The sequence below is a fragment of the Cyanistes caeruleus genome, chromosome 17 (genome assembly GCF_971803275.1).
Source record: "Cyanistes caeruleus chromosome 17, bCyaCae1.hap1.1, whole genome shotgun sequence".
NCBI classification, from domain to species: domain Eukaryota; kingdom Metazoa; phylum Chordata; class Aves; order Passeriformes; family Paridae; genus Cyanistes; species Cyanistes caeruleus.
In genome coordinates this window covers 16,677,837-16,705,457 of record NC_141717.1, presented here as the reverse complement: position 1 = coordinate 16,705,457, position 27,621 = coordinate 16,677,837, and the positions used below count along the sequence as shown (strand labels likewise).

General features: G+C 42.5%; 3 protein-coding genes and 1 long non-coding RNA gene across 24 annotated transcripts in view; 2 read left to right on the top strand and 2 right to left on the bottom strand.

Annotated features, from left to right (window-relative positions):
* IL21R (interleukin 21 receptor) overlaps positions 1-7,077 on the bottom strand; it is a 23,000-nt gene extending 15,923 nt beyond the window's left edge. For 2 of the 9 annotated variants that reach the window (XM_023937055.2, XM_086854050.1), the window contains exon 1: positions 1,821-2,009. Coding sequence is in view for 4 of the 9 variants with exons in the window: in XM_086854048.1 (XP_086710174.1) it covers positions 5,417-5,517; positions 5,663-5,715 (154 nt within the window). In the remaining 5 variants the exon portion in view is untranslated. Of the gene's footprint in view, positions 1-1,820; positions 2,010-2,077; positions 2,407-5,416; positions 5,518-5,662; positions 5,886-6,783 lie in introns of those variants that run through there. The other 7 variants (XM_086854048.1, XM_086854053.1, XM_023937056.2 and 4 more) reach the window with 7 other exon arrangements.
* Positions 4,204-7,369, top strand: LOC147650100 (uncharacterized). The gene is made up of 2 exons (XR_015277288.1): positions 4,204-4,404; positions 5,100-7,369. It is a non-coding gene; the product is annotated as an uncharacterized LOC147650100 (long non-coding RNA).
* IL4R (interleukin 4 receptor) lies at positions 7,141-19,926 on the bottom strand. Of its 8 annotated transcripts, none has more exons than XM_086854043.1 (12): positions 19,457-19,883; positions 17,680-19,413; positions 17,261-17,334; positions 16,611-16,724; positions 13,998-14,139; positions 13,027-13,178; positions 11,834-11,988; positions 11,094-11,250; positions 10,265-10,364; positions 9,618-9,687; positions 9,407-9,483; positions 7,141-9,307 (listed from the first exon to the last, which is right to left on the bottom strand). In XM_086854043.1, the coding sequence occupies exons 4-12, from the start codon at positions 16,678-16,680 to the stop codon at positions 7,582-7,584; spliced, it is 2,649 nt and encodes an 882-aa protein (XP_086710169.1). In that variant the 5' UTR covers positions 16,681-16,724; positions 17,261-17,334; positions 17,680-19,413; positions 19,457-19,883; the 3' UTR covers positions 7,141-7,581. The 8 variants fall into 8 exon arrangements, with proteins under 8 accessions (XP_086710169.1, XP_086710171.1, XP_086710172.1 ...); XM_086854045.1 differs by lacking the exon at positions 17,261-17,334 and adding an exon at positions 15,536-15,639 and having other exon boundaries at positions 19,174-19,413; XM_086854046.1 differs by lacking the exon at positions 19,457-19,883 and adding an exon at positions 15,536-15,639 and having other exon boundaries at positions 17,680-17,973.
* On the top strand, positions 19,884-27,621 carry NSMCE1 (NSE1 component of SMC5/6 complex). 6 transcript variants are annotated; one of them, XM_086854061.1, is made up of 8 exons: positions 19,884-19,977; positions 20,998-21,157; positions 23,027-23,148; positions 23,966-24,043; positions 24,770-24,916; positions 25,880-25,996; positions 26,842-26,962; positions 27,423-27,621. In XM_086854061.1, the coding sequence occupies exons 2-8, from the start codon at positions 21,040-21,042 to the stop codon at positions 27,470-27,472; spliced, it is 753 nt and encodes a 250-aa protein (XP_086710187.1). In that variant the 5' UTR covers positions 19,884-19,977; positions 20,998-21,039; the 3' UTR covers positions 27,473-27,621. The 6 variants fall into 6 exon arrangements, 3 of the variants coding, with proteins under 3 accessions (XP_086710187.1, XP_023792816.1, XP_086710188.1); XR_015277284.1 differs by having other exon boundaries at positions 19,886-19,977; positions 26,124-26,962; XR_015277283.1 differs by having other exon boundaries at positions 19,925-20,073; positions 26,124-26,962.

The window sequence follows — 27,621 nt, the reverse complement described above, 5'->3', positions numbered from 1 at the left end:
AAGATTGCAAGGTTGACACTGAGGGAGGGGCCATCAACTTTAATCATACCTTTAAAGGGGCTTCAAGGAACCCATGCACTCTATCCTTGGACAAGAGGGAAATGAACAGCACTATGGAGGGATTTGGCACACACAGCACAGTGTGGAAGTAGGAGGAACTAGGAGCAAGAACAAGGAGCTGTAATAACCCAAGAAGACTGAAGCAGTGAAGGTAGCACGAAGCAGCTGGGTGCAGGATGAGGGAGCTCCATGTTCAGTCCTCCATGCCTCTGACTCACCCTGTGAAAAGCATGTTTTGGAATGTTCAGGTCAGGGCAGGTGGCTCTTGACCATGCTTGCCAGGTAGGTGCTGGTAACTGAGCTGGTTGTACACAGAACATGCATGGAGAAGGCCACATGACTTAGTCCAGAAGCTACTCCTCATGGTGTTAGGAGCAGCCTCTGTGAAAGACCAGCTCTTCCTTCTGCATGCCTTGTAGATGATTTACAGGCACAATGTCAGGCCCAAGCTTCTAGAAAAGACTTGTCTCAGCTGATGGTGCCTGAGGGTTGTGGAGATTGTCACCACTCTTGGGTCCAGTGTAGGGTTAATGAGCCTGAGTGGCTAAGTCAGAAGTTTCCCAGGCTCTTAGTAGTATTTTTCTGTTGTGAGAATAGCACACCAGGACAGTGGTGTAGTTTTTGCCCCCTGATTACACAGGACTCTCCAAGGGGTGCCAATACTGTTATTTGTGCAGACGAGGGAGGGAAAGAACAGCATGTGTGACCAGTCCAAACAGTGATAGTCTGGCAGTCACAAGCCATACTACTTTTAAACCATGTAATAATATGCATTTGATATTACAGAGCTAATTTTAATCACAGGAACACTGGTAACACTGTAAGACCAATGGCTTTATAAATTTAAACATATTGCACCAAAATACCTGTTTTCCTCAAATTTAACTCATAAAAACTGTGATTTCAGCCCAGTCTGCAGCAGTAACATTCCCCAAGAAGCAAGAGTGAAAGGCACACAAGGGAAGGCTTGGTAGATTCTGTTATTCATGACCCAAAACCATTTTGCCATTACTGGAAGAACAGCAACATATGTATGTATTTATCAGCAAGAATACACATCAAAAAAAGCAACATTCAGAGCTGACAATTCTTTTCTCTAGCATATAAAACTAGTCACACTTGGAGTTACCAGGTTCATGATTTGAAGAAAAGGAGAAAAAACTCCACAGAAACAGTACTGTCTCTGTACTTTCTTCCTGTCATAACAGAATTAAACCAATATCCCCAACAGCATTGAAGATACAGACCTGGTATAACTCTCGGGTCAAAGGCACCATTACTGGCTGGTGACATTTAGGAGGAAGATAATCACACATTATGATAAATAAAAAATGGCAGGAGAACAGCTGAGACATGAGTAACAGTGTTCTGCTGGAAGGGAAAGCAATAGAGGAAACCACCTCAAAGCTCAGGAAACAGGTTAAAATATGAATGAGCCAGGCAGAAAGCAGAGGTGTTAGTCAGCAAAGCAGCAGGTTGAAAAACACTAAAGCTCCACAGGTGGTGGATGTGAGCTGACACAGGATGCTGCAGGGGAGGGAGGAATTCATTGCTTTCAGTCTGGGGAATACTGAATGTCATCTGTAGAGACCCCAGCATCCTGCCCTCCTGCCTCCCTTCTGCTTTTGCCAGTTATCTGTAGCTATCAACACTGGGGTCAGCCTTGTTTTCCCCAATATCCATCAAGTCTGAACCCATACTGCATGAATACTGTAGTAGGAGGACATCACTTCAGCTCTAGCCAGAGGGAAAGGGCTTACCTTCACAGAGCTGTGGCTATGTGTGTCTTGCTCACATGAAGGAGATTGCACATAGGCTTGTATCTTCACTTAGGAAATCACCAGACACATGCTGGTAAAGAGAAACAGGAATGACTGTGCTTGTGAACTCACCCTGACCATCTGGAACAGAAACCTACAGCTCTGCTCAGGCTCAAACCCAGCTGCACCATGCAAAGCATGCCCAGAGCACCTCTGCACGAGGTCAGCAGGATGTCAAGCGTTCCCACAGTGCTCACCTGAATTGGCAGTGCTGGCAGAACTCCCTGCTCCTTCCATGCAGGTTGGCAGAAACTGATCCCATTAGAGGCAATGTCTATCAGCTTGTCCCCAGATATCTGCAAGTGGGGATGCACCAAGACCAGAACTCTACTGCTGGCACACAGCTATTTATGGCAAGATCCTCATCTGCATCTCATAGGGCTCTGGTTTACCACAGCTGTCAAAAATCAGCATGTCCCATCTATCCTGCCTGGCTGCAGCTCTTCCACACTTGGGGTGGTGCAGCAATGGAGTGTGCCTTAGGCAGCTTCTAGCACCTGTCATGGGGTGAAAAAACCTCTAGGACAGCATCTGCAAAGCAAAGCAAAGGGCTCACACAGCAAGCTGCAGGGGGGTGGCCAGCTGCATCTGTAAACCACAGAACATGCAGTCCTAACACATTTAGTGACTTCCCATGTTGCTGGCAGCAATGTACTGTGTCTTTAGAGAAAAGGCAGGAAGGGAGTGGCTTCTCAGAAAAGCCACCCTTGTAGTCCTCCTCCACTATAAAATCTTGCTACACAAATCCAATATAGTAACAGAGCCAGAGGTTTTTAAGAAAAGCAAAGGCAGCTTGGACCAGAAGTGGGAAGAATTCCTAATACTTTCTGAACAAGAGTGTCTGTTGCAGGGGCCCAGCACAGCTCAGAATGAGGCCATGAAATAGTCAGCATATGTCAAACTGTGTATTCTAATTCCTGCTGCAGTGGAGGAAAAGAGGCACTTCATGGCTTCATTGCCCCCCGTCATGTTGTGGAGGACCATGCTATGTGTTTCTGAAGCACCTCGGCCAGGCAGTGGAGGGGGAAGGCCACCCAGCAGTGACCTGCCCTGCACAGTCTTCAAGCCCAGGGCCTGCCAGACATGTGCACTGGTCAGCACTTGCAGCACAGTACAAGCCAGCTCCTCCAGACCTCAGATGGCTACTTTACCACAGGCACTGGCTCCATGGCCAGCCATGGCCAATGCACACCTGGTTCTCACAGAAACTCTCTAGAACATCAAAATAAGGACTGGGGACTGGTTATAAGGCTGACCCAGGCATGGAAATTCTATCCCCAGAACCCAGTCCAGTGCTTTCTCACCTCATTATAATTCTTGTTGCTGTGTGGGTGGCTCATTGCAAGTGAAACCAGCAGTAGCTGAGCTGGGGAGAAGCAGTCAACCTCAAACCCTTCAGCTTATAGCAAATTTCCCCATTTCTAAGAGCTGGGGAAACAGCACCAAGTAGGAAAATCCCAGTGCTATGTATTAGTCATCAACTTCGTAGCCTTCAATCAGAGAACAAACACCACACTGTTATTAATGCCCTGCTCATTACAATTGGATAGAGACAGGATGAAGGAAATGTCTGATCCATCACTAAACTGAGACAGGAGCTCCTTAGGATGCCTGCCATACTCCATGGACTGGGCAGGTCCAGCACAGCAATCCCTCTACCAAAGACAGACTGTGGCTCACAGGCTGTACGGTAACAACTCTTGCCATGACAATTGCCTCTCTGCATTCAGAATACAGAATCTTAGGTCTCATGAACAGATGGTCAATTTTATAGAGAGCATTTTGGCAAACAGCAAGAAAAACAACAAAACATCTGCTCCTCCCCTTATGAAGCTAAATGTGCCACAGCAGCCAGTTCCCATTCCGTTCAACTAGGGCTGCAGCCAGTTTTTCTTCTCTTTCATCTTGCAGTCTTACTGAAGGGTCAGTACAGATATTTCAATGTTACGGAAAGCCACAGGAGGGGCAGACTGGAAACAGAACAGCAAAAGGGACGAATAGAGCAAAGCACCTTTGGCAAGAGTTCAAGAGCAGAGATGGAAGTTCCTCTCAACAAGCTTTTCACAAGGAATGAAAACACTCAGGATTTAGCAGTCCAGGCGTGCTGCTGATATCTGTTATTAGGCACTCTGGGAGAACAGGCTGAGGTATGGCAATTTATTAAGCTTTAACTTTGGTTGTGTTAGTGAGGTATGTGGAAAGTGCCCTCTTCCTCACTTGACTGTGTTTTTCCTTTGCTTTGGAGCAATGTGCTTAGGAAGACAACAGTCCTGCAGTTGAAAACCAAACTAAGTTCACTGGTCTCTCTGCTTTTTTTCACCAGAAAGTTCCTGCTGAGCTGCTGCTTGGCCTCCGACCTTGTGCCTTTGGTGCAGTAGGAGAGGCCTTGAGAGCTCTGGCTATGACTGCAAGGTCTCAGTCACAGAAGTGTGGAAAAAACCGCTAAAATTCTGGGTAGTGTGAGATCAAGATACATCATCACGTGGGAGCCTGGGGCAGACCTTGTATTCAGCAATCTGCAGAGGTGAGAAATGATCTGTGTGTTTGTGTGCATTCATGGGCACACATGTCTGGGCACTGCACAGGCATAGTTCTCCTAACAATTAATAAAAAATACCTATTTTTTGTAAAAGCAACTGCATACAAAACAAAACACTTTGGAAGCACCTCTGTCAGGTCTAGAACATAAACTGCACGAATCATGCTCCCTAACAGAAGCATGAAAACCCTAGGGGGTTTTCTACAGAAAAGACATAGTTAGGAGAAAACAAACTGTTCTCTCAGCCCCTCTTCATTAAGGAGTTTGGTCATATAATTCTATGGTCAGAGGTAAACCTTAGGGAGCAGTGGGTTGGTAGTTACAACCCTCTCATTTAATTCTGTAACCCTTTGTTCCTCTGGCCGTGTCATTGCAACACTTAAAAAACCTGGTTTCGTTATATAAAGTTTGTAGCTTGTGGTGGGTGTACCCTTGGGCATCCTTGCACCCTGCCTCAACAGTGTAGGGTCACAAAGCAAGATGCAGAGGCAAATTACTTAAAAAGATGAGCCCTCCTTCACCCTAAATTAACTTGTCCCTACCCCCAAGAACCTGACTCCACATCCTCAAGGTCCTGCTCTATACTATTATCACTCCTGTCATGTGGTTATTGTTAGTTCTTTATGTGCAATGATAAACCTCATGATTGATGGAAATTTGCCAACACTTGATCCTTACAGGTGTGTATTTTCTGAGAGCCAACTCTGTCCAGAAGAGAAATGAAAAGAATTCAAGCCTGTGCCATTTCTGCAATGGAAAGAGTGCATCTGAACTAGTTTCTCCTGAACTGTGAATGCACCAGCTTTTCTTCTCAGGAACCTATTTCACTCATGGTGAGCCAGGTTGCTAGTATTTGGTAGACAGACAGGTGAGAAAGATGTGGAGTGATTGTGAGCAAGTAATAAATGGCACTATAACTAGGTTAAAACTTGGCACAAGCCTTCACTTGCACAGCAGTCTTTCAAAACAAACTGAAAACCACTGAATATATGCTTACCACGATCAGCAGTGCTGTCCTGGCAGGAGCTCTCCTCTAGCAAAAAGGACATGCCTGGAGGGTACCAAAACTCCTCTCTTGGGAGGACGAGCTGCCTCTCTCTGTACAAGCATGCAGGAACAGTCTGGTCCTCAGGTGGTGACTTCAGTCCAGACCCCTCACTGCCAGCTCAAAGTCACAGCTCCCACTCACCACCCAAGTGGCAGATCACCAGCTTGGGCTAGAAATCTGTCACTTGAAACTCACCTGGGTTTCATAGCCTGGTAATAGCTATGGATGGCACAAGTGGCAGGGAACATGGAACTCAGCTTGCACTACAGCCAGGCACCATGCCTGTTGCAGGGAGAGGGTGAGTCAGACAGCTGCCTCCTTCAGCCCTGCTGTCTGTCTCCAGTTCTGGGTTATAGAAAGACATAGGAACAGGGATCCCCCTTCTCTCAGAGTTTGATTCCATTTCACTGGAGAAACACTGAAGGGAGAGAACGGGAAAAATAATCACACACAGAAAGCCATCTTACGGAAATGTGCAGACAGGAGGGCATAGCTATGTGGAAGAAAAAAGGTCAGGGAAAGGCAGAATGAGCTGGGGCTCAGCAGAGAAGCAAGTGCTGCAGCAAAGTTGGCCTGAGCAGACCTCTCCAGCCAAGCACAAGCTTTCATGGAGGATTTCACAAAGAGTGCAAGAGAGAGCACAGGAGTAAAAGGGAAAGAAAGTACCACTGTTGTCCCTACACAGATACCTCTACTACTTTACCAACTTGGAAAAGAGATTTGTAGTACCAGTTGCTGTACTTAGCATTATGGTTTCCTTTCTCATGAAAGGCAATACAGAGTTTTCTAAATGAGAATAATTGTATACATTTCAATAGAACCCCATTACTTAATGGTTCTTAACTGCTTTATGCTGTCGCCAACATACTAGGGTGGAATTCACCACACTGAAACATATAATTATGCTGTAAAGAAGTTGTCAGTAAAACTTCTTGAATAACTATACAACAAGAAGTACATACTGCCTTTAAGGTGCAGGCTAATTCCCATTCTGAGTAGACAAGAACAAGGCCAAAAAAAATATTCCATGAAGTAGGGTGTCAGACCACACACTGGATAATCTTTCTGGAAAGAAACACTGCTTAGAAATCCCTGATTCCTTTTACAACTAACTGCTGAAGTAACTGCTTGTTTCTACAAGATAAGAAACTACTCACCAATAATAGCACTGTGTAAGTGCAAATGATGGTAATCTTTATTTCAGGTCTTGATTGATCAGGTACAAACATACGCCCCATGCCAGGGCTAAACACACTGGACAATATCCCCCACCCCAAAAGAAGTAAGTTATGAAAGCTGTGTGATAAATCACTCACCTTCCTTTTGGACCTCCACCTATATCCCAATTTCAGGTGTATCAGCATTTTCCACATCACCTTTGTGTGCTTCCCAAGCAACAAACAGGGCAATAACCACAGGAGTTGTACTAAGAACTCCTGCTTCCTGCAGCTGCTGTCCCTTTTGGAGATTGCTCTCAGCTGGAGACACCAGCTCTGACTTGGTCCCTGTAGAACTGTGGCTGCCACTGCTGGGTGCTAACCCCAACTGTCCCCAGGGGTCTGCATCATGTCCTGGCTGCCAGTCCCAGGCAGGCATGAGTGCTGCAACCCAGTGAATCATGGGTGACCTATAGCAGCCCTCACTTCAGTCAAGACTGAAATAACAAGCAACAATTCGACTTGTCATACAGTTTATTTCCAAAGACTAGTTCAGTTTTGACAAATGTGGCTAGGCTATCTCCATATAGCAGCTGTCCTCTTGGGCAAGGGTTTGCACAAGTTTCATTTTTTTTCTCATTTTTCCTGCTATTTTCCATTAACTATTCTACTGGTCTTTTTTTTAACTGCAAGTGTCAGACTGGAGTCCTCACTGTGAATGGTATGAGAATCAGAAGGATAGGAGTTACTCACAGGATGAGAAGGTAACATTTTGTCTGGGCCATGGAGCACCAAAGGCTCTGCTGTTTTTCTAAGTTTAGCCCAATACTGTCCAGCAGTGCTGGTAAGCTGTCTGCTGAGCCACACCCATCATCCCCGTCTGCATGCCTCAGCACCTCTTCACTTCCCCTTGCATCTCTAAGTTCCCCTAAGTGGTTGTGTGAGTGGCAGCGGAAGTCAGTATTTTAGTCTGTTATCACCACCGTCTTGCATTACTTTACCAGTAGGGTTAAAGCTTTTCAATTTTGTTCCCTTTATAGCTCTTTCTCTGCTGTTTAAATCTTGACATTTCAACTCTAACCAATGCAACAACTGTTCATCTCTGCTGGTATTTTCATCATTGCTATCACCAGACAGCTCATTAGCGCTGTTGATCCAAGCGCTGCCATCACTAGTCTGTCTGTCATTCTCACTAGATGCTAAACCTGGGACAATGGTGCAGGCAGAGCCCTGAACAGTCAAACACACACTGTCCTTAATTCTTGGGTCAGATTCATAGATTGCAGTATCTGGAGGTGCTTCACTCAGGTTGTTGCACAGACTAATGAAGGATTCATACAGTGATGTAGCGGTAAATTCATTGTCACTGTTCCAGTATATACCATTACATTTACCTGCACTACTGAAAGGCTGATAAGCAGATGGCTGAGGTACGGTGGGGCAAGAAATTATATTTGCCTTTCTTTGAACATTTTGATATATTACTTGCTTATGTATTTCTTCTTCTGAAAGAAAAGCTGAAGCACCTTCATTTGCATATGTGGAGAAAGACAGAAAATCAGTATGTTTTGAAGAGGTGTTTGGAAAATCAAGCTCAGTGCTGGGAGATCTGTAGTTGTTAGAACATGTCTGATTACTAGCGGGCTGAGCGCTTTGATCTCTGCAGCTGCATTTTGGTGTCTCTGACAACTGTCTCAAAGATGGTGAAGGCATGCTTTCAAAGCACAGAGTCAGGCTACTGTTATCCATTGACTGAGACACGAGGGCATTGAAGCTCTTGTATGCAGAGCTGTTTGGCTCCTTGCATGCAGACACAAGCATATTAAAGCTCCTGTAGGCAGAGCCACAGGGCTCCAGGGATGGAGGCAAAAGGGTGTCACAGCCCTTGTAGGCAGAACCACACAACCCCACGGATGCGGACACAAGGGTATCAAAACTCTTGTCTGCAGGGCTGTTTATTCTGTCTGTTTTGGTTCCAAACAGTGATTTCTTTGTAGACTCCTGGATCAGGACACAAGAGTCATGTGCACTTTCAGAACTACATAGAAAAAGGCTTTGATGAATCATTTGTTGAAGATCTCTTGCATCCAGAGAAGCAGAATTTATGCTGGAGCTCCGATAGCCAGATTCAAAGGATTCTTCTGATCGTTCTGACTCTTTGCTGGCTGTACTACAATTGTAGTCATCTTGAGAGGCTTTGGTGAAAAGGGGAGCTGTATGAGAAATATCACATGGTTGCAGACTTTTGGCTGCACTTTCTTTTGGATTTTGCTGTGATGGATTTTCTGACCCTATGTTCTCTAAGGTTTTTCCCTCAGCTGTGGGGATGTTTGGACCTTTACTGTCTTGCATGTTATTTTCATCTGCCAGGAGTGCATCAAACATGTTAGCTAGTAACTCATTGTGTTCAGAATGCTCTCTGAAAGCACCGATGCTGCTCTCAAAAGGCTCAAACATGGTAATCTGGTTGCCAGTTTCTTCTTGGCTCTCAGTTTCACTGTCTGTTAAACATTCACAGATTTCTATACACTCTTCAACTGGTATTGTATCAGCACTGCTTCCTTTTGACAACCACTCTCCAGACTTGTTGTGGCAACTGCAAGATTTCTCAATGTTTCTGATGTTATCTTTTCGCTTGAAGTCTTGGCTTGACAAACTTTGAGAAGGACAGTTCTTGCAACTTCTGTTTTTGGAAGTCAAAAGGACAGGACAGTTAATGTTTATGGTACAGGAAACAATTTCATGCTGTAAAGCAGAGGGATTTTTTTTTAATCTTACTTACATTTGTTGTTCCATATGATTCTGCTTTAAGTCGTGGAATGGGAACTTAATTTCATCAAAGTAGCACAAAACTGAAAACTAATAAAGATACAAATGAGACTTAGAACACATATGAGCTGTATTTAGTATCCCTTAGACTAGTCAGACAATAGAATTTAATTACATATTCTGATACTCAGGAGAAGGTATTTTTTGCAAAGCTTTTAAATTACCTTGACATTTTTTACAACCAAATGGCTCTTTGCAGGATTTGGGATTTGATCCCACCATTCTTTCTTCACTCTGCAAGGGAAGAATGAAAATTACTTGTTTTGACTGCACTTGGGCTTAATCAGTGTACATTTGTCTCTTCTGATCTCCTTTCCCTCTTAGGCATCTGCATTGCAGAGACAGAAAGTGATAATTTTGGGCATCTCCTGCTTTTCATTAAACCAGTGCAAAGATGTTTGTATGTTTGATGCTCTTCACAATGACATTCACCTGTTTTTCCCATCATGTTTAAAATGATGTGTGAAATAGACAGGATCTCATTTTCTGATTACCATTTAAAAATTTTTGAAAGAAAGAAAGGTATTTAGCCATTATTACTTGAACTCCAGCAAAGACCAAGGTCCAAAACTGAAAACCCCCTACTATAATGAGCCTATTCTAGTAAGATTAATAAAAACTATTCAGAAAATGACAGAGTGCAACTGACTTGTGTTTATAAAAATCTCTGCTCGCAGACAGCTAGATAAAGGCACTGAGAAAACCCAAAAGACTAGATTTTAGTGCTACCAGACATTCTGCTAATCAATAGCAAGACTGATAGCCATATACACTGTTACCCTGTAAACTCTGTAACAAGCAGGATACGTACTTGGTGAAACAGAAGTAACAAATTACAGATCCTGCCATGATCAGTATGCAGGATGTGGGCACAGCCATCTGCAAAACGTCTTCAGCCCTCAGCCGGTAATCTGTTAAACAAGCAAATATTTACATGTGAATGTCCATCTAAATGTAAGCACTGGCAATACCATGTTATTTGCTGCTCTTCTGCAACTTAAAAAAATGCTATTTTAGAGGATGTAAAATAAAGCCTCCAGCACATAAACAACAGACCCCCAGAGCTCCCAGAAGCGATGGTGTATGGTGTGTTGGAGATGCCTGGCGCAGGTACTGTGGGCAGCTACTGGGTGTGGCAGGAGCTGGGACAGCCGATGTGCACTGCAAGGCTACTGTCAGCCCTCAGGGACTGACACACAGGGCCTAAAATGGCATTATCATTGTCACTGTAGTGCAGCTATGTTTCTTATTCTCCCTGTTGCTCTTCAGGGCTTTTTATAAACCCTCATACCTCTATTAAAATAATCCTTAGTTTGCAGCATCTATCTATCTATCTATCTTGTTCATTTATACACACTTGCTCTCACATCAATGCTGCTATATTTATAGAGAATGAACACATTCCTTTCAGCCTTTATTTCAAAAGGCTAAGCAATCCAACCTCCCTTAATCTTCTCTTCCTTAGTTTCCCAAGGAGTTGCCTATCTGTATTTAGTGACTTTGGAAGCCTTTACAGATGTATTCCCATTACATTCAAAATGATGAAGATGATGAGTCCATAACCCTCTTCCAGGAGAGTAGAGGAGTATGTAAGACTATATACCATCCTTTTACCAAGCTGCTATTTCTGACATTATTACCATAGTGAAATTCAACTTCTTCACTCCATTCACTCCAGTAGGCTGGGTAGTCCATGTAGTTACACCTGAGACTTACAATGTAATCATAGCCTCTCTTCAAGGAGCTGGCAGTAATCTCAAAGCTTTTTGCCTGGTGGTTAATTGCTTTTACAGAAACCTGAGAAGAAAGTGAAAATGTTCGCTTTGATTTCTTTACAGGGTGAAGGGTTAGTGACAGCAACTAAATACCAATATGGTTATGTGTTTCAGTGACTTTTCACAAATGAACAAACCAACGATTGTGTATGATATCGCAGTTCATGTCATAGGCAGGTGGTATTTGTTACTTGCCACCATGTACGTTCTTCTACTGCCAGAAGAAGCCCAGCCCCAAAATGCTGGATTATTCAGACGGGTGTTTGAAGTGCCTCACCTACCCCACAGAGCTACCAGCCTCCAGCTTCCAGATGTCTAGGGAGCAAATAAAGCTCAGGGAACAGAAGTATAGTATTTTCAGTTTTTGCCCTGTCTACTGGAAACAGCAGACCATTTTGGGGTGGCAGTCAGAAGAGTTTCAATCCTCTGACATCCGGCTGAACCATCTTGGGGTCAAAGTGAACTGTGCCAAGTGTATAATCATGAACACTGTGGGACTTCCTCTGGCTGGCCCTTACACTATCATTCATGAAGTGACTTTCTAGAGGACTTTTTAAACTTTAAAGCTCTGGAGACAGAAAACAAAGAGACTGGGTGTCTCTTACCTCTGTCGGGTGCTGCTTCCTCCAGTATTTCACTTCATAGATGACTGGCTGTCCAGAGAGCAAGGATGGAGGAGAGTAGCTCTCCTCCCAACTCAGATTGAAGTTACCATTTTCAGCTTTCTCAATGGCAAGATTTTTGGGGGCTCTTGGCTTAACTGCATGTTAAAAAATACAGAAGAGCATAATGGGAGAGAACCAATAGAGGGAAGCAGAGAGAAAAACATTCACCAGAGACCAGAGTATCATCTAAGTCAATGCACTTAGCCCTTTTCAATACGCTGTAGCACAGGAATAGAGAACCCAAACCTGAGCAACTTCAAGGTATTTATTAACAAGCAGTGATTTTTTAAGCTGGTGAACAAACTGCAAGCATAGCCTTTTGGTGCACTGGATGCAGTTTTCAGCCTGGAGAAACAGGAACAACCCGTGCCCTGACAGTACCAGCTGTAAGGCTGGGTGGGCACAGAGCTCCAGTGTCACAGTCAAGTTGTCCTGGCTTCCTGTCTCTTGGAAACTGATGTGGACTTTTGCTTATTTGACAGATAAGCAGCAGCATAAATCAAGTATTCTGAAGTGAACCAGCTCCTCAGCCGCCTAAGGTATGAAAATGGTTTCTCTGAGTGTTTAAGGTGACAGGTGCTACCAACAAACTGACCAAACTGGGAGCCTAGGCAGAGACATGAACTGTGTCTACACTCTGTCCAGTCTCTTTAACTTTTTATCACTGGCTGCTAAAATCCAACAGCAATTACTGTAAAAAAATCTTCTGCTCATGTAGCATGACTCAGCTAGCATGAAAGATCAGAGTATGACAGAGACAGGAATGGGTGGAATTTCAGTAGGGATAACCTAGTTTCTTTCTAGAAACTGAAAGTAGAATGATTCCTCTTCATCTTGTATGCCACAAATAAAATGCACTAAAGATAATCTAAACCACTAAACTCCTTTTGGCTCGCAGCTGAGAGGGTACAGCTAGAGGAAGAATCATTCTCTGCTTTCCCCATTACTTACATTAATTCCTTAAGAATCTAATCCAGAATCAGGGTTCTAAAACAAATGGATTTTGCATTTAAGCTACCACAACACTGCACCTCTGACAAGCAAAAAATGTTCTGGCAAAGTGAATGAGAAGTTAGCTAGGATTGCAAAGCCTGGAACCAGATGTGCCAGTGACAAAGTAAACAAGTACTTACCAAAAAGGGCTGGTGTAACATTGTAATTCCACATATCAGTGCCATTGAATTGTAGAGCTAGAATATATGTGAGGCCTGATACAAAATAATCTGAATATATTGTACAAGTGCACCTTAAACTGTCTTTTTCATTCTCAGGAACACATATGTTTCTGAAAAACAGGCACAAAATTATGTGATGTTTAAGAGAATGTGACATATTATTCCTTGAAAAGGTGAAATCAAGTTTCCCAACGTCTATAATTAATCAAAACTGAGACAAGTCAGTTCCCAGAAATGTTTCCAAAACAAAACAGAGATCCCAAAATAACCCACTCTCCCCAGCCACCCCCCGGGTATGTGTATCGCACAAAAGGCTAAGGATTGATCCCAAATACCACCCTTTGTCACACTTCAGCTTCTAAAGGAACATTCTAACAGGTTGTTAGCATAGGAACAGGTTCATTGAAGTGTATGAGCAAGGTTATTTGAATGTTGGGTGTGGAGAAATCATGCAGTGAGGAACAGGAAAACCCAGATGCATCTTCTTTTGTAAGAGATGAAGACAGGCCCTGCTCAGAACAGAGACAACAGTCTGTGCCTGAACATGGAGTTAGATTGTATGCAGAGACAATCACCTGGGCTCCAGTGGAAAATATTTTTCACACAGGCTACAGACCAGTGAATCAAGTAAAATTTCTCATGAAGAAGGTAAAATTTTGCACTAAGGTTTTGTAAACTTTTAACAGACCTACCACTCCTACCAGTAGGACTTGATCCCTCCTCTGTACTAAGAGAACAGAAAGTTCTACAGAGGAGTAGACCACTGAACAGAGAGTGTTGTTAATTGCAGAAACCCATTTTAAGATAAATAATCTGAAGTACATTTTGTCCCAGACACCAACAGTAGAGGGAGGGAATTAAAGCCAATAGTGGCTGTAGGATATATGAAGTTCTAACAATGACAGTGTAACATCTTATTAAACACTTACGACAAAGAAGAAGTTTCCTTTCTGTAGCAGAGCAGGAATTCTTTGGAGCAATTGGTTTGTGCAGGCACCTTCCAGTGACAAACCAGCTCTTTGTCATAGTCAGTGAAGCATGCAAATTCTTGTATGTGTCCTGCAGTCATAGCTATGGGAAAGCAGCATACAATGAGAAGCAAGAGAACCAGAAGACTAGAGTGGACTAATCAGAAATAATTTTTCATCTAAACAGAGCTTCTACGCCCCTACAAATTAAGTGAAAACATTGTTACTTTTTGTGTCTGGGTAAATGGAAAGAGGGGCACTCAGACTGTCTCCATCTTTCTGGAGACAACATCTATGGCCTTGGAGAGGAAGAGTCTGCAGTAGTAATATTGAGATAGAAAGGCACATCTCAGCCAACACAGACTTCCAAGAACAGAAAATCTGATTCCAGTAGCTCTATTTAAAACACATCAGCATTAAATTACAAAACAACACCATTCCACCTATTAAGTACAAAAGGTTCAAAACCCAAAATGCAGATAACTAACAGAGTCAGACCAGGATCACTGCTTAGTCACGACTTGTGCTTTACCTACAATGGTTCTAAACTTCCCAAAAGCACACTTTATGCCTCCCCAGAGCAGCTCCCTAGTGCCTAGAAGATCTTCCTACCACAGTCTTTCTTCTAGTCTTTCTTCATTTCATTCACTACTTCCTGTTCTGTCTTCTACTTGTCATTGTTATGACAGCATTCAAGACTGAGGAGAGATTGAGTCATACTGAGCCAGGCACTGAGGAGGTACACAAAAGCCCAGAGTCTCTGCACACCAATGTTCAAATTTATAACTATTTTCACTGGCGATATTTAAGCAAAAAATAGAATATGCTGGTCAAAATATCTTTGTTAAAACTGGAAGTGGAAATAGAATCCACAATCCTCAATATCTCTTCCAGCCTCACGTTCCTTTATTTCAATGTGCTCAACAAGAGTGATACACAGAAGAGGAGAAGCTAGGTGACAGTAAGGTCATGCTGTTATTAGGACTAACAGTGTACCAATCCTGGTACTGGACCCTGGAATGTGACCATTAGAAAATAGCTAGAAATAGCTAATACTTTTATAATGCAAGGCAATTATTTGCCCTTTCTGATGTCTGACTTCTCTTTCACAGGTAAATAATAACAGTATCTCCCTTTCCTTGCACAAGCTGTACAAATATAAATCCTTTCCTGCTTTACATGTCAATCTTCTGTAAAAAAATTAAAATAGCTTTGACTGTTTTTTTGAATTCTATTAATATTTCCTGAGTATTTCCAAAGGGATTCTGCTAGAAGATTTTTGGTGGGAATTATACAAGACCAAAGTTTGTGTACATGGCCCAGTACTTTACCAACTCTCCATGTTGGTCATTTACGTTGCAAATTCAAGATTCAGCTGCCAACTATTCACATCCTGCAAGGTAATTGTCCTTCAACCAGTTCTGCTTCACAGGCTTATTCCATCCAAGTGGTACCTAAATTTCAGATTATTCTTCCCAAGATTTTTATGCTGAAAGTACCTAATTTTTTTTATCTTCCCTATATATTTTTTTTATCTCCCCTTTTCTGTAGTCCACTTGTGTTATTTACTATGGTCCAACTTCTGCACACTCTGATACAGGATCTGCAAATGTAAAATGTGATGGTCAGATACCTTTGAGTGAATATGATACATAGCACAATGGGATCTATAAAATTTGGATTCTAAGTTGTCTGGTATAATGACTGCTTATAAACCTAGAACTGACTGTGATTCATGGTTTCATTAGTGTTCAAATATTTAGAAAATGTTCTGGTTTAGTTACTAAGGCTAAATATTTATCTTGTAGATAAGAACTGTTGCTGCTATGTCCATTCTGGATGGCAGTACCATGTTAGGTTCCCTTTTTTTCTGCACGGTACCCAATTCTTTAACACTCATCAAAAAAGCAGCAAGTCAAACTTCTGCAACATTTTAACAATCACACTTCTTTTTATTTTACAATAATCATTACCCTACTGATATGGTTTATATTTTGTTGCTATTTATAATTTTATTGTTAATTTCCTTTTCTCACTTTGAAATGTACTTTTAACAGAAGCACTATCAATTTAAGGCTCTTAAAGATGAATGATTATTTTTCAATGTGTTAATCATCTTACACTTTCAAGAATACTTCAATTAAATGAAGCTCTTCCTTCTGTGTTAAGCCATGATGACTAACAGTTTTACTTTATCTCGCTCCCTCGTGGCCCCACGGGCAAACCACAGCAGCCAGCGGACACTAGAGCTTCCTGCAGAGCTGCCTGGGCTATGCCGAGACCTTACTCATAGTGAGGTGTCCAGTGCAGATCAGATAGTGGGGAAGGAGGAGATGGCTTTCCAAACCTGCTTCTCCTTCCTGCAAATTTCTAGTTTTTCTTGCCACATAAGAAAAGGTCAATATAAAGAAAAAAAACCAACCAAACAAGTTTTTTTCTTGTACAGGGATATTTCTGACATCTGAAGTTACAGATTTTATAGTTAATTAGTGGCAACAGCATTACCTAGTGATCATGGAAAAATGCTGTCAAGAAAAGATTCAATATAATAATATAAAATATTGACGAACATACCTTTATTTGTTGTATATGAAAAGAAAAGGATCCACAGGGTATACAGTGCAGCACTTGGGAGTCTTGCCATTATTGCCAATTGTCAGTTTCAGTAGGAAAAACTGTGCTGCAATTCTGCCAACAGAAAACATAATAAGCTTACATCCCTGTCTCTGTTATGGTAAAAGTTTTTCCTACCCGTCTGCTAGATGTTAGAATTCAGACCTCCTGCTGTACCCATTTTTCACCTCTGACCCCTAAAATTAGCTCATGGAATGAGACATGTAGAAGAATAAGGAGAATACAAATGAGCTAGAAGACTTTTCTGCAAAGTTTTAATTACAGATGATATGGGACTGACATTGGCAGTGAACCTACTCTCTTTAGCTACCAGAAAAGTTGCTGGTATGTGAAGGCTAAAAAAGGGCAAGCACAAAATCAGTGACATTGTCACCAAAGCCCTATGATTCCACTCAGATAAGTAAAAGAATTTAAGAATGAAGTGTCCAGTTTACTGACTAAAATGTTTTCTCCAAGTCCCATCACCAGTGCCTTGATAATCTGAGTATCACCCTCTTAAAAAAAAAAATTAGCAAAGAACTCTGAGTATTGGTCCAACAGAATGCAGATTCATTAAAACATCAAATGATTAGAGGTTGTAAAACACATACCTAATCATGATATAACCAGACCAACTTTGGAGAAGGAAAATAATGCAGCTTTTATGTCCCTAAGCATAGCAAAACTGTCCAAGTAAATAAAAAACAGATAAAATAATTAATTTCAGACTTAAAAATAGCAAGTATCCTCAAGATTTTTTCACCTCTACACCTAATGCAGCTACTTCATGCCTAAGATAAGGTGACCAGCTTTCATATCACTAGAAATGGATGTGATCCATTTAAAAGTCTGATAAATTTGTAGGTGAAATCATGCTAGCTAATATGCTTTTGGCTTTGCTTTCAGTATAAAGAGGGATGAAATTGGGTCAGCAGCACATTGTTAAGACACAATCCTTTGGTTGCTTCTTCTTATGGTTTTGGAATTTTCTAACTTTCATGTCTGCAAGCTTCAGCTGTTCTGTTTATACCTGTAGGGCTCCCAGGTAGTACACTAGTTTTTACTTCAAACCCTGATGATTCTCTCAGTGTGATGAAGGGAAGGGAAGGGGAGGGAAGGGAGAGGAGAATCTCCTTCAGCAGGTGAATGGTGTTGGGTGTTCTGCAGAAGCTTGGTCAGATTCTGAAGTAGAAAAGGCCACCAAAAAGGTATTTTTGGATGGCGGTTCAAGACTCTGGTCCCCAAGCTAACCATGCAGCAGAACCACATTTCACGTGTCTGGCAGAGGTGAGTCTGTCTGTCTGACTGACTGAGTATATTCATCCTAGAAGTTAAGGGATAAGGACATTGTTAGTGAAAATAGAAGATCAGAATGGACACTCTTAAGTGACCTTCTCTGGGGCAGTTACTGTTCATCTAGTAATAAAAGATAAACCTGAAAGACAAATTAATCATAAGAGCTTGAGAAAACTATTACTTGAGCTCAATTTTTCATATTCTGAGAATAGATGAAACGTGACTAAGCACAGTAATACTTTTTTTTTAAAGAACACAAGCACCTTTGGTGCTGCTCAGAAAAAAAGAGCCAACTGCTCTGGCATAAAAAAAAAAAATAAATAAAAAATCCTTCATTTCCCTTTTCCCCAGAATTCTCAAGAAAGGAAGCATTTGCTTTCCACTGTTAGGTAATACTGCCACATGACTGGAATTCCAAGAAACTCTCAGAACTCTTAAAACTTTGGCAGAGAATCCTGAACCCCATAGGCATGATGAACAGATGGCAGACCAAAACCATCTTCTCATGGAAGAATGGATCTGCACATGTGCATGGAAATAGTTAAGTCAGAGCTTTAATGAAACTGCAAACAGAGAAAATTTTAAAACATCCACAGGTCCTCTGCCTGTTACCTCTTAAGTTTTTCCTTATACCAGACAATGACATAACAATCTTAAAAAAGTATTTAACACATATAGACAATAATAAAATTGCAGCAAATCTAGAAACTCTGATACATTTGAGGAAAGTAAATTGTAAAGACATAAGTCACTTCCCCAAAACTAGGAAAGAAAATTTCCTAGTTCCTTCTCCGTTTGGGTTAGAAGCAGATCTACATGATTACTGGCACAAGCTACATGCTTTGACCACTTAACTTTTCTGTTTCTTGAAAAAAATACGATTTGATTAAAATTATTTCATTCATTATCAAGAAAAATGGTACTAACTTTTGGTCTGGTCTTCCAAGGAAATTAGGGACACATTTCATTAACAGGTGTAATCTGCAAAACTGTTATGCAAGAAGAGAAACCCCTGCCCAAACCAAGAGGTCAGATATTAAATAAGACTGCTTAATGCACCGTTGCTGCAATTGTACAGCTGAAGTATAACTCCCTGTTTAAAACTGCCTCTTTTTAAAACTGAGCCACACCTTGTCTTGCTTTCTAGCACTGGCTATAAACGCTGAATAAAATGAGAAAAGCAGCACATGGCAAAGCAAAAGGTTCACCAACAGCTTCTGTATCAAACCTTGAAAAGAAAGCTTGTGGAGAGCGCAATGCCTTCTGAGGAGAAACCGCCCCTTTCCGGGCGCTCAGCACGAACCGGTCCGAAGCTCTGTGGGCCTCCGGGCACACGGGGGGCGCAGCCCGAGCCCGGGATGGGCACGGCCGGGAACGGCTCCAATCGGGAATGCGGCCCCGGGATGGGCACGGCCGGGAACGGCTCCAATCGGGAATGCGGCCCCGGGATGGGCACGGCCGGGAACGGCTCCAATCGGGAATGCGGCCCCGGGATGGGCACGGCCGGGAACGGCTCCAATCGGGAATGCGGCCCCGGGACAGGCGCGGCTGCCGCGCCCACCGCGCAGCACACCCGGCGGGAAAAACGCTTCGGAGAATTACACCACTTTTATCTAAAATACTGTAAAAGGAGCACTCGAGTTTAACAATCTCAAGAAAAGATAAGCGATTCTGCCCGCGGGCTCCAGCCGGGGCCGCCGCACGGGACGGGACCCGGAATCTCCGCCCAGTCAAGCTCCGGAGGAAGCACGAACCCTTCCGCACTTCCCAGAACGGGCAGGCAGAAAAAGACAGACCACACGAACGGCGCGCCAAGCGCAAGTAACGAGAAGGAGCCGGTCCTGACGCCAGGACGAAGGGCCGCGGACGTACCTTGTCTCCACCAGCCCCCAGAACGGGCTCCGGCCCGCGGACGCGGCGCTGTCCCGGGCCCGGCCCGAGGCCTCCAGCCCCCGCCCCCCGTCCGGGGCGGGGCCTGCGCGGGGCGGGGCGGGGCCATCTGTGGCAGGCGCGCGCAGCCATCGCCGAGCTGGTGAGCGTGGGCCGGTGCGGCGGCAGCCGGGCGGGGGTGGTGGTACCGCGGTGGTGGTGGTACCGCGGTGGGAGCGGTACCGCGGTGGGAGCCCCGGTGAGTACCAGTGTGTCCCGGCAGGGCCGAGGGGTAGCGGGTCGGGCGGTTTTTCGGGCCATTGTCTCCGTGGGCTGCGGCTGGCCCGGGGCCGCGCGAGCGGCGAAGCGGCGAGGCCAGAGCTCAGCCAGAAGCGGGCGGTGGGGTAATGCAGTGGTCAGGGAATTTCCTGAGCTGCCTTTAATTACTTCAGGCTTTCTTCGAAACCTGTAGAGGATTATCTTCTGTCCGAAGCGACCCGCTCTAACGGCCTGTGCTCAAGTCAGGCTGTGTGGGGAGCAGGAGCTTTATCTAATATAGAATGACAGACGGTGTTTGTCCCCCAGCACGGTTATTTTCAGCTTTGGGGACGGTGGTGTTGTGGATACCGGAGGGGCGGTTAACGGAGCATTGTGGAGCGGTCAGCGAGACGTTGAGCGCTCGCTAACTCCCGTTCGTAGCAAGTCAAACCGCCCCAATGCAGCTCAGCAATATACTGTGCAGCAGACGAAAACCACACCGGATAGAGAAGACCACTGTCAAAGTTTAGAGGCTCAGTGACCACCATGGGTGCCTAAAGATCCTCCAAGAGCACCGTCTGAGACTAACTGTGCAGACTGAGCCATTCCCTTTTCTATCCAGTGCTGCAATAAAGTATTGCTTGCTTCTTAATACTACCTTGGTGTTAAAAGAAGGAGTTTTATCCCCGATTTTGGGTGACAACAACACAATGCCTACCATGTTCTTTTCTGTAGCTAAAACTAGTTGGACTTTTTTCTCTTGCACCCTTCCAGAACCTCAGAGCTGGCCACCCTCTGCATTCTGAGGATGACCTTGGGATCTGCTTTTTTTGCCCTCATCCAATGTAATAGACTTTAATTGAAATCTTGTGTACACTTGGACTATTGTATTCTTAACTTGCATGAACACGTGCTTTAATTCCAGCTTAAACCTCCTGCAGCACTTGAAGCCTGGTGAAACACTGAGATGGCAGCTCAGATGACCGATGCTCATCGACGGTTCTTGCAGGTTCTGATGTCTAATGGGATAACAGAAGGATCAGAGGCCAGGAAATTACACCAGCACTGCTGTGAAACTGATAAAGGTGTGTCTGTCCTGGTGATAAAAGAACTGGGGTTTTTTTTCCTGGTGCAGCTTACAAATAATTTGATTTCTGGAGGGCATGCACAAGCTAAAAAAAGTTAAAAAACTGTAATGATATGAGTGTTCTCTCTCTTTCCTGAAAGATAAAATAATAATGATAAAATAGTAATGAGTAAAGCAACTTCTAATCAGGCCACAGATTTGTAGTACTTTTTATCTTATCAGGGTTGTTGTTTATAGGTTATACATATAAATGACTTTAATTTTTTTTTTTTAACACTGGAAGTACTTCACTATAGTGAATGCTTTTAAGTAAATGCACTTCAGTTATTTCTCCCATGTATTGTGGGAGAAATGACTGCTGCAAAAACATTTTGGTGAGGATGAGATGAAGTTTCCTGGTGAATTGCTGTGCTTTCTTCCCACCTCACCTGCACTGGATTGTCCGTTCTGAGTCCTGGAATCTGTTCTCCTGCCAGGTTTAGGAGTGCCACGCCCTGTGCTATGCCACCATGCTACTCACTCTACAGGGACTCTTCTGTTTTTCTGTGAATTTGTACCTACTTACCCATAGCTGTAAGGTCAGAACAAAGTAGTCTATTTGTGCGTTTCTTGAGTCAGAAACTGTAACTTTACATCTTGGGTGCTAAAATTGTGAAGCACAACTTTTGATGTTCTTTAACCCCTATTAATTTTTTATTGAGAATTTTTATCCCTTTTTTTTTCTGTATACGATCTACTGGAACAGCCACTCATCTCACATTAAAATGTTATAGCTGTTGTACAAAAGAGTATTCTGTTATCTTTCATCTTTTACCCTCTTTGAAATGGGTCACTAAAGCTCCTGTGCAGTGTGCAGTGTTTCCTGCTGACAGGAGCCAAGCAGGTGGCAAAATTATGCTTGAATGTTGTACTTACTTTACTATCGTTCTTCGTGTTTGTTGGCTTTGTTCACTGAAGGAATCTTGTATATCTGAGTCAGGAACTCCTGAGCAGGAGCATCCTATGAGTGCAGTTTGGCACTGCGCTGTAGTGCCGTGGGGTTTGGGTGTGGGATCTTGACCCAATGCTGTTAGATGAGCGAGGGACTTCTGTGACTGGAAGCAGGATTAATTTCATGATAACTGACTGTATTTTTGAGACATGAATCATTTATCTAAAATTATGAGCTGTTACTTAGTTCTGGTTTTTAAACCATAGCCTGATGAAGGCAACAGGAGTGATAAAATTGACAAAATCTTGTTTTGGATGGATGTGAGAGTTGTGTGGTGCTGTGCAGGCAAGAACCATTATATGCTCTTCTACAGAATGACTGCAAAGTCCATCTTAATTGTGTCTATGATTAAACTGCTGCTAGTATTTGTTTGGTTTGTAGAATGTGACTCAAGATATTTCTTGTGTTTCTACAATGCTAGAATTTTTGGTTTTCTGATATGTAACTTGATCACTTATATGCCATTAATTTGTGAAACAGCATACAGAAACAAGAAATTCCATGTGTATAAAGGAATCCAAGTCAGTGTATTTTCCTATTGCGCATAGTATTTTTTCCCAGTCATATTTTATTTTCAGTTCAGCTTAGTTCAAGTCATTGTAATTACTGGATTAGTGTTGTGGGTTCCCTGCAACAAGACAGAATGTCTGGACTCTGTCAACTGATTTTAGAGGAGCTGAGAATTTCTGAAGGTCACGAGACAGCAGCAGAAGGAAATTATATGTCTGCTGAATAGAACAGTTTGAATTCATGTTTGAATTCTGCCTCACAGTTTCAGCACTTTTACCTGGGAAAAAGTGTTACACATAAAAAGATCTGCCTGATGTGTAGTTGTTTGACTTTTCTCTCTGTGTGTTTTTTCTCATTCATTTCCAGTTTACTACGCACATGATAAACTGGATGATTTCATCAGCACTATTAATAGCCACCTGCAGCCTTTGTTTATGCAGATCCGGAAAGGAATATCGGAAGACAATGGGAGAGCACATTATGCTGTAGTAGGTACCTCCTGTGCTGTGTTTGTGTGGGGCTAGCAGTGGATGCAGGAGGATAAACTGTCACAACTCAGGTGTGTGGGAATAGGACATTGTAGCAAGGATGAAAGCAGTGTTGGAGTTACTTAGCATAAACATTGCTTAAGTGCTGAAGTGAGATTCCTTTTCCACAGGAGACTTTCTTTCCTGAGAAAGATTTTTAAACTAGGAAACACAGAGAGCTGTCCAACATATTTTTCTTTCTTTCCCACTCAAAAACCAACCTAGCACAAAAGGATTGCTGAGGAGTGGCCTATAAGTTGTTTCCCCAGATGATCTGCAATGTGCATGTCAGAGAAGCTTTGTAATTTCAAAAGACCAGATGCATACAGGATGTATTCTAACATTAGCTGCTGCTTTTAACTTTTCCTTTTGCCAGTTAAATTGAGCTAATAATTAGTAGTAGCATGTGCAATAACAGTAGAATAGATGGGCAACTGGTTTTCACAGTGAAAAAAACGGTGACTGATAATATAGTTCCAGCTGCTGTCTAGCACCAGAACTGTCTAGCACCTGTGATGTGTCAGCTCGGCTGCAGCACTCTCTGTCAGTTCTGGGAGCTTGGATTATGGAATGGCTTTTCCTGGGCAGAGGCAGATGTAGAGAATTTGTGGCTGGAAGATGAGGGGTTGTAAAGAAAGAACTTGAATACCATCGAGTGCCCCTCAAAGAACTAACATTTATGTTAATTGTAAGATGATGTATTCTTAACCTCAAGGGTTTTTTTATAGTTTCTGGTATGAAACCACATAGGCACTTTATATCAGTTAATTTTTTATAGGTGAATTTGGCAGAAACTGAAGTAACTAAAATGGCATCTGACTATACAGAAATTGAATTGGAATTGTTCAGAAAAACAGTAAGTATGTCAGTTATCACTTAGTAAATCATATTATTTGTTAAGGTATCATCTTAAAATGAATGAAAACGGAAATGGAGATGTGGTTGAGGAAGTAGTTGCCATTTTACCTAAGTTTATCTGAGATCAAATGGGTGGGGTGGGCAGGGAGGAAAGTAAGTGCAAGTAATGATTTGCTGTTTTAAGTCAGTCATGGGTAAGGTAGATAAGCACCAGGGAAGGACTTCTTGAGGTTAGGAACTTTACATATCTTCTTTTAGTTACACAACTTTCTTCAGGATTTTCCATCAAGATTGTCAAGTTTTTCACTGGCTTCAGTAGTTTAGTAATATACAATAGTTTTTAATGCCAGTAACATACAAAATTAATTTGCTGATTTGCATATAAATGTTTATCTATGGTTATTGAGGATTTCCTCAAAAGATCTTTGACAAAGAGGAGATAAAAGTAAATGGATCTGTCACCACTGAGTTTGTCCAGGGGTCCCTGAATGCAGCTTCATTTATGCAGCGTGTATACTTTTATTTGTGGAAATGTTTTCTTGGCAAAGATCAAAACTGTCAAGGGGACAATGATTGTTTCAGCTTTTGGCCTTTGTTTTACAATTCTGGTTCAAGCCATATACTGTAGTATCTCTCATATATATGGATGACATTAGCACATTACTGTAAGGTGTGTCTGCCTAATTGCAGGGTTTCTAATACTTGGTAATGTTTCTTCCGGTAGATGGACCTAATAATTTTATCAGAAAATGGCTTCGCCTCATCTACAGATATTTTAAACTTGGCTGACCAACTTAAGACAAGGAAAATGAAGAAAAAGGAAGCAGAACAAGTGCTAAAAGTTTTTGTGGAGGATAAGTGGCTGTCTGAGGTAACTGCATTCAAATGTTCATAGTTCAATGGATCCAGTTATCATGTCCTTATGGATGTGGTAGCTGAGACTGGAGCTTTTCTTGAATGAATGAATGAATGAATGAATGATGGCAAAAATGGTCTTATGGGGCCATGCTTATTGCTGCTTCAGTGATTTTTGCAGAAAAGGAAGTAGACTTACAAGGAAAAAGTCCATGGGTAGGTCTGTACAGGACCATATGGTTTCAGTTTCTTGTACCTGAGCCAGGTGGGTTTGTGTGTCTAGTCCTGCACAGTGACATGCAGGCATCCTTTGTACACAACAGCACAGCATCCTTCAACCTGGAACAAGAGCTAGGGAAAGCTTTTCAGAGTGATCAGTGCCTTTAGTTGCATTTAGAATTTCCTGAAAAGGAGCAAGGCCAGACATGTTGAAAACTCCTGTACCAGAAATGCATGGGCCACTGTGCACATGGTTACACCTGTTCTATGAAGGAGCAGTGGAGATGAGCTCACCACGTGGACACTGCAGTTGCTTGCCAAGCAAGACTGTAATCCCTTTTCTGCTGGAGTCATTGCATCATAGATCTCCCACCTGCTGCCACACCGTCACTTACATGTTAAGTTGATTTGGCAGGTATTTCCAAAGACACATCAAGCAGGAAATGCCGAGATTTTGTTTAAAGCAAATTTTCTCTAACCTATAATGGAGGATCCCAAAACAGCATGCCTCTATTAAGGAACGCATGCTTGCTCATCTATGCTTTCTAAGGACTAGATCTCTGTTAGAGGTGTGGGATTTTTATTCTGTTCCTCTAAACAAAGGAGTTCTGCTATTTCAAAGGTGTTCTGACATTGCATTGTACCAGCATGTTGGTTTCATGATGGTTTAAAAAAGTGGCTTGTTAACAAGTGGTTAGCAAAGTCAGAAAAGGTAGAAGGAATTAACAGAAATTCCTCATTTCAACACTTGTTTCTTTAGAAAAATGGAGAATATACTCTGCATACTCGGTGCATAATTGAGATGGAACAGTACATTCTCAGCAACTACCAGGACGTGGCAAGGAAATGTAACATCTGTCACAGCCTCGCCATCCAGGTAACATGTCACCTCAGCCAATGGACTTGCATGGTCATAGCTGAGGTTTCTGATGCTTTCCTGTGGGTATAAACTTGGTCTTTTAATCTGGTCATGGTGCTCATGCATTTTTTTTTTTTAATTTTAGGCATTTTATCTTCTGTCTTTAGAAATAAAACTGCCTTGGAGCAGTGTCTCCAAGTATAAAATTGGAAAACTGCACTCCCGCAATGAGGAACATGTTTGTGCTGTCTGGCTTTCCAAACCAGCATATTAGAGATGAACTCCTGATGCTGAAAGAGGTTTAGCAGTGAGGTGTTAGCAGTGTCCTCTCTGGGCCTTGCCAATACACATCATCACGTGACACATTCATTCTTGGTCCTGGGATTTTAATTCAGGAATTGCTTATGTTTGGACCTCAGAAGGAACATGAGTGCTAGTAGAGCATGCTAAAGCACTGTGTTTTGATAGCTGGGACGTTTCCAGTTCCATCTTGCCTAAGTAGTTTCAGCTTGGATTTACCAAAACTGCTGTGTTTTCTTGCACTGTGAGCCTGCATCTTCTGATTTACCGAACTGACATGCTTCCACATTATTTTTTCCATTCCAGTCAGTCTCCTTTATTGCACTGAAATTGCTGTCTTTCAAGCTAAATGTCTATATAGGGAAACAGTATTTCCTAGTTTACAGAAAAGTACCTCCTTTTACCATTTACCAGCTTCGACTGTTGAGTGTGTCTACCACCCATATTGTGGGAACCATTCTTTGGAACAAAGTGTTGCATATTTGCTGCTCTTTATAACAACTTTCTCTTAAAATTGAAGGACAGTTTAAAAAGATTTTATGAATCAACACTCCTGATTTCAGAGCCAAGTATGTGAATCCTGTGGAATTGGAATGCACTTACCTTGTGTCAGAAAGTACTTCAGAGGCCAGACTGAACCCCGCTGTCCCAAGTGTAATGAATTCTGGTCTTGTGACACCCCAGGTACCAAGCAATGTATTTTTAAAAAAACTGAATGTAATAATACTAGGAAATGGGCTGTGATGTTCAGTGGTACTGCTGTATTATTCATAACTGTATTAGCTATTTCTGACTTCAGTGGTATGTTTCAGACACTAAACCACACACAGACAGCACTGAGCTCCCAGAGTGCCCAAAAAGTGCCACAGGGGTATAGTAGACCCCGTGTATATTTTCTTATAACAATCTTTACGAGGTGGGGGGGGAGTGGGGAAGGAATAGAAGCACACACAACCCATGAAACTAAAACTTCTGGAAATACCGAGCTTCTAGGAATCTCTTTGGAATTCCTCCATTGTCCAGGGAAATTGGACATTGTGAACAGCAACAGAGGAATATACAAAGCATTTTAGAAAAGGAGGTTATACAATATTATCTTTTTTTTGTGTGTTGTCCATTAACCTTCCTTTGGTTTTCTTTACAGGTGTGAGTCGGATGGGCTCACCACAGAGTTCCACTCTTGGTGCTAGATGATGCCAGTAAAACTTGATGTCAGTGACATCACTCTGGCAGAACAGCCAGACTTTATTGTATTCAATTAGTAACAGTGCTCAGTGTACCCATTTTCTAAAGTTCTAAGAATCTTAAAATAAAACTATTATTGACGTTCCTGTTCACAGTAA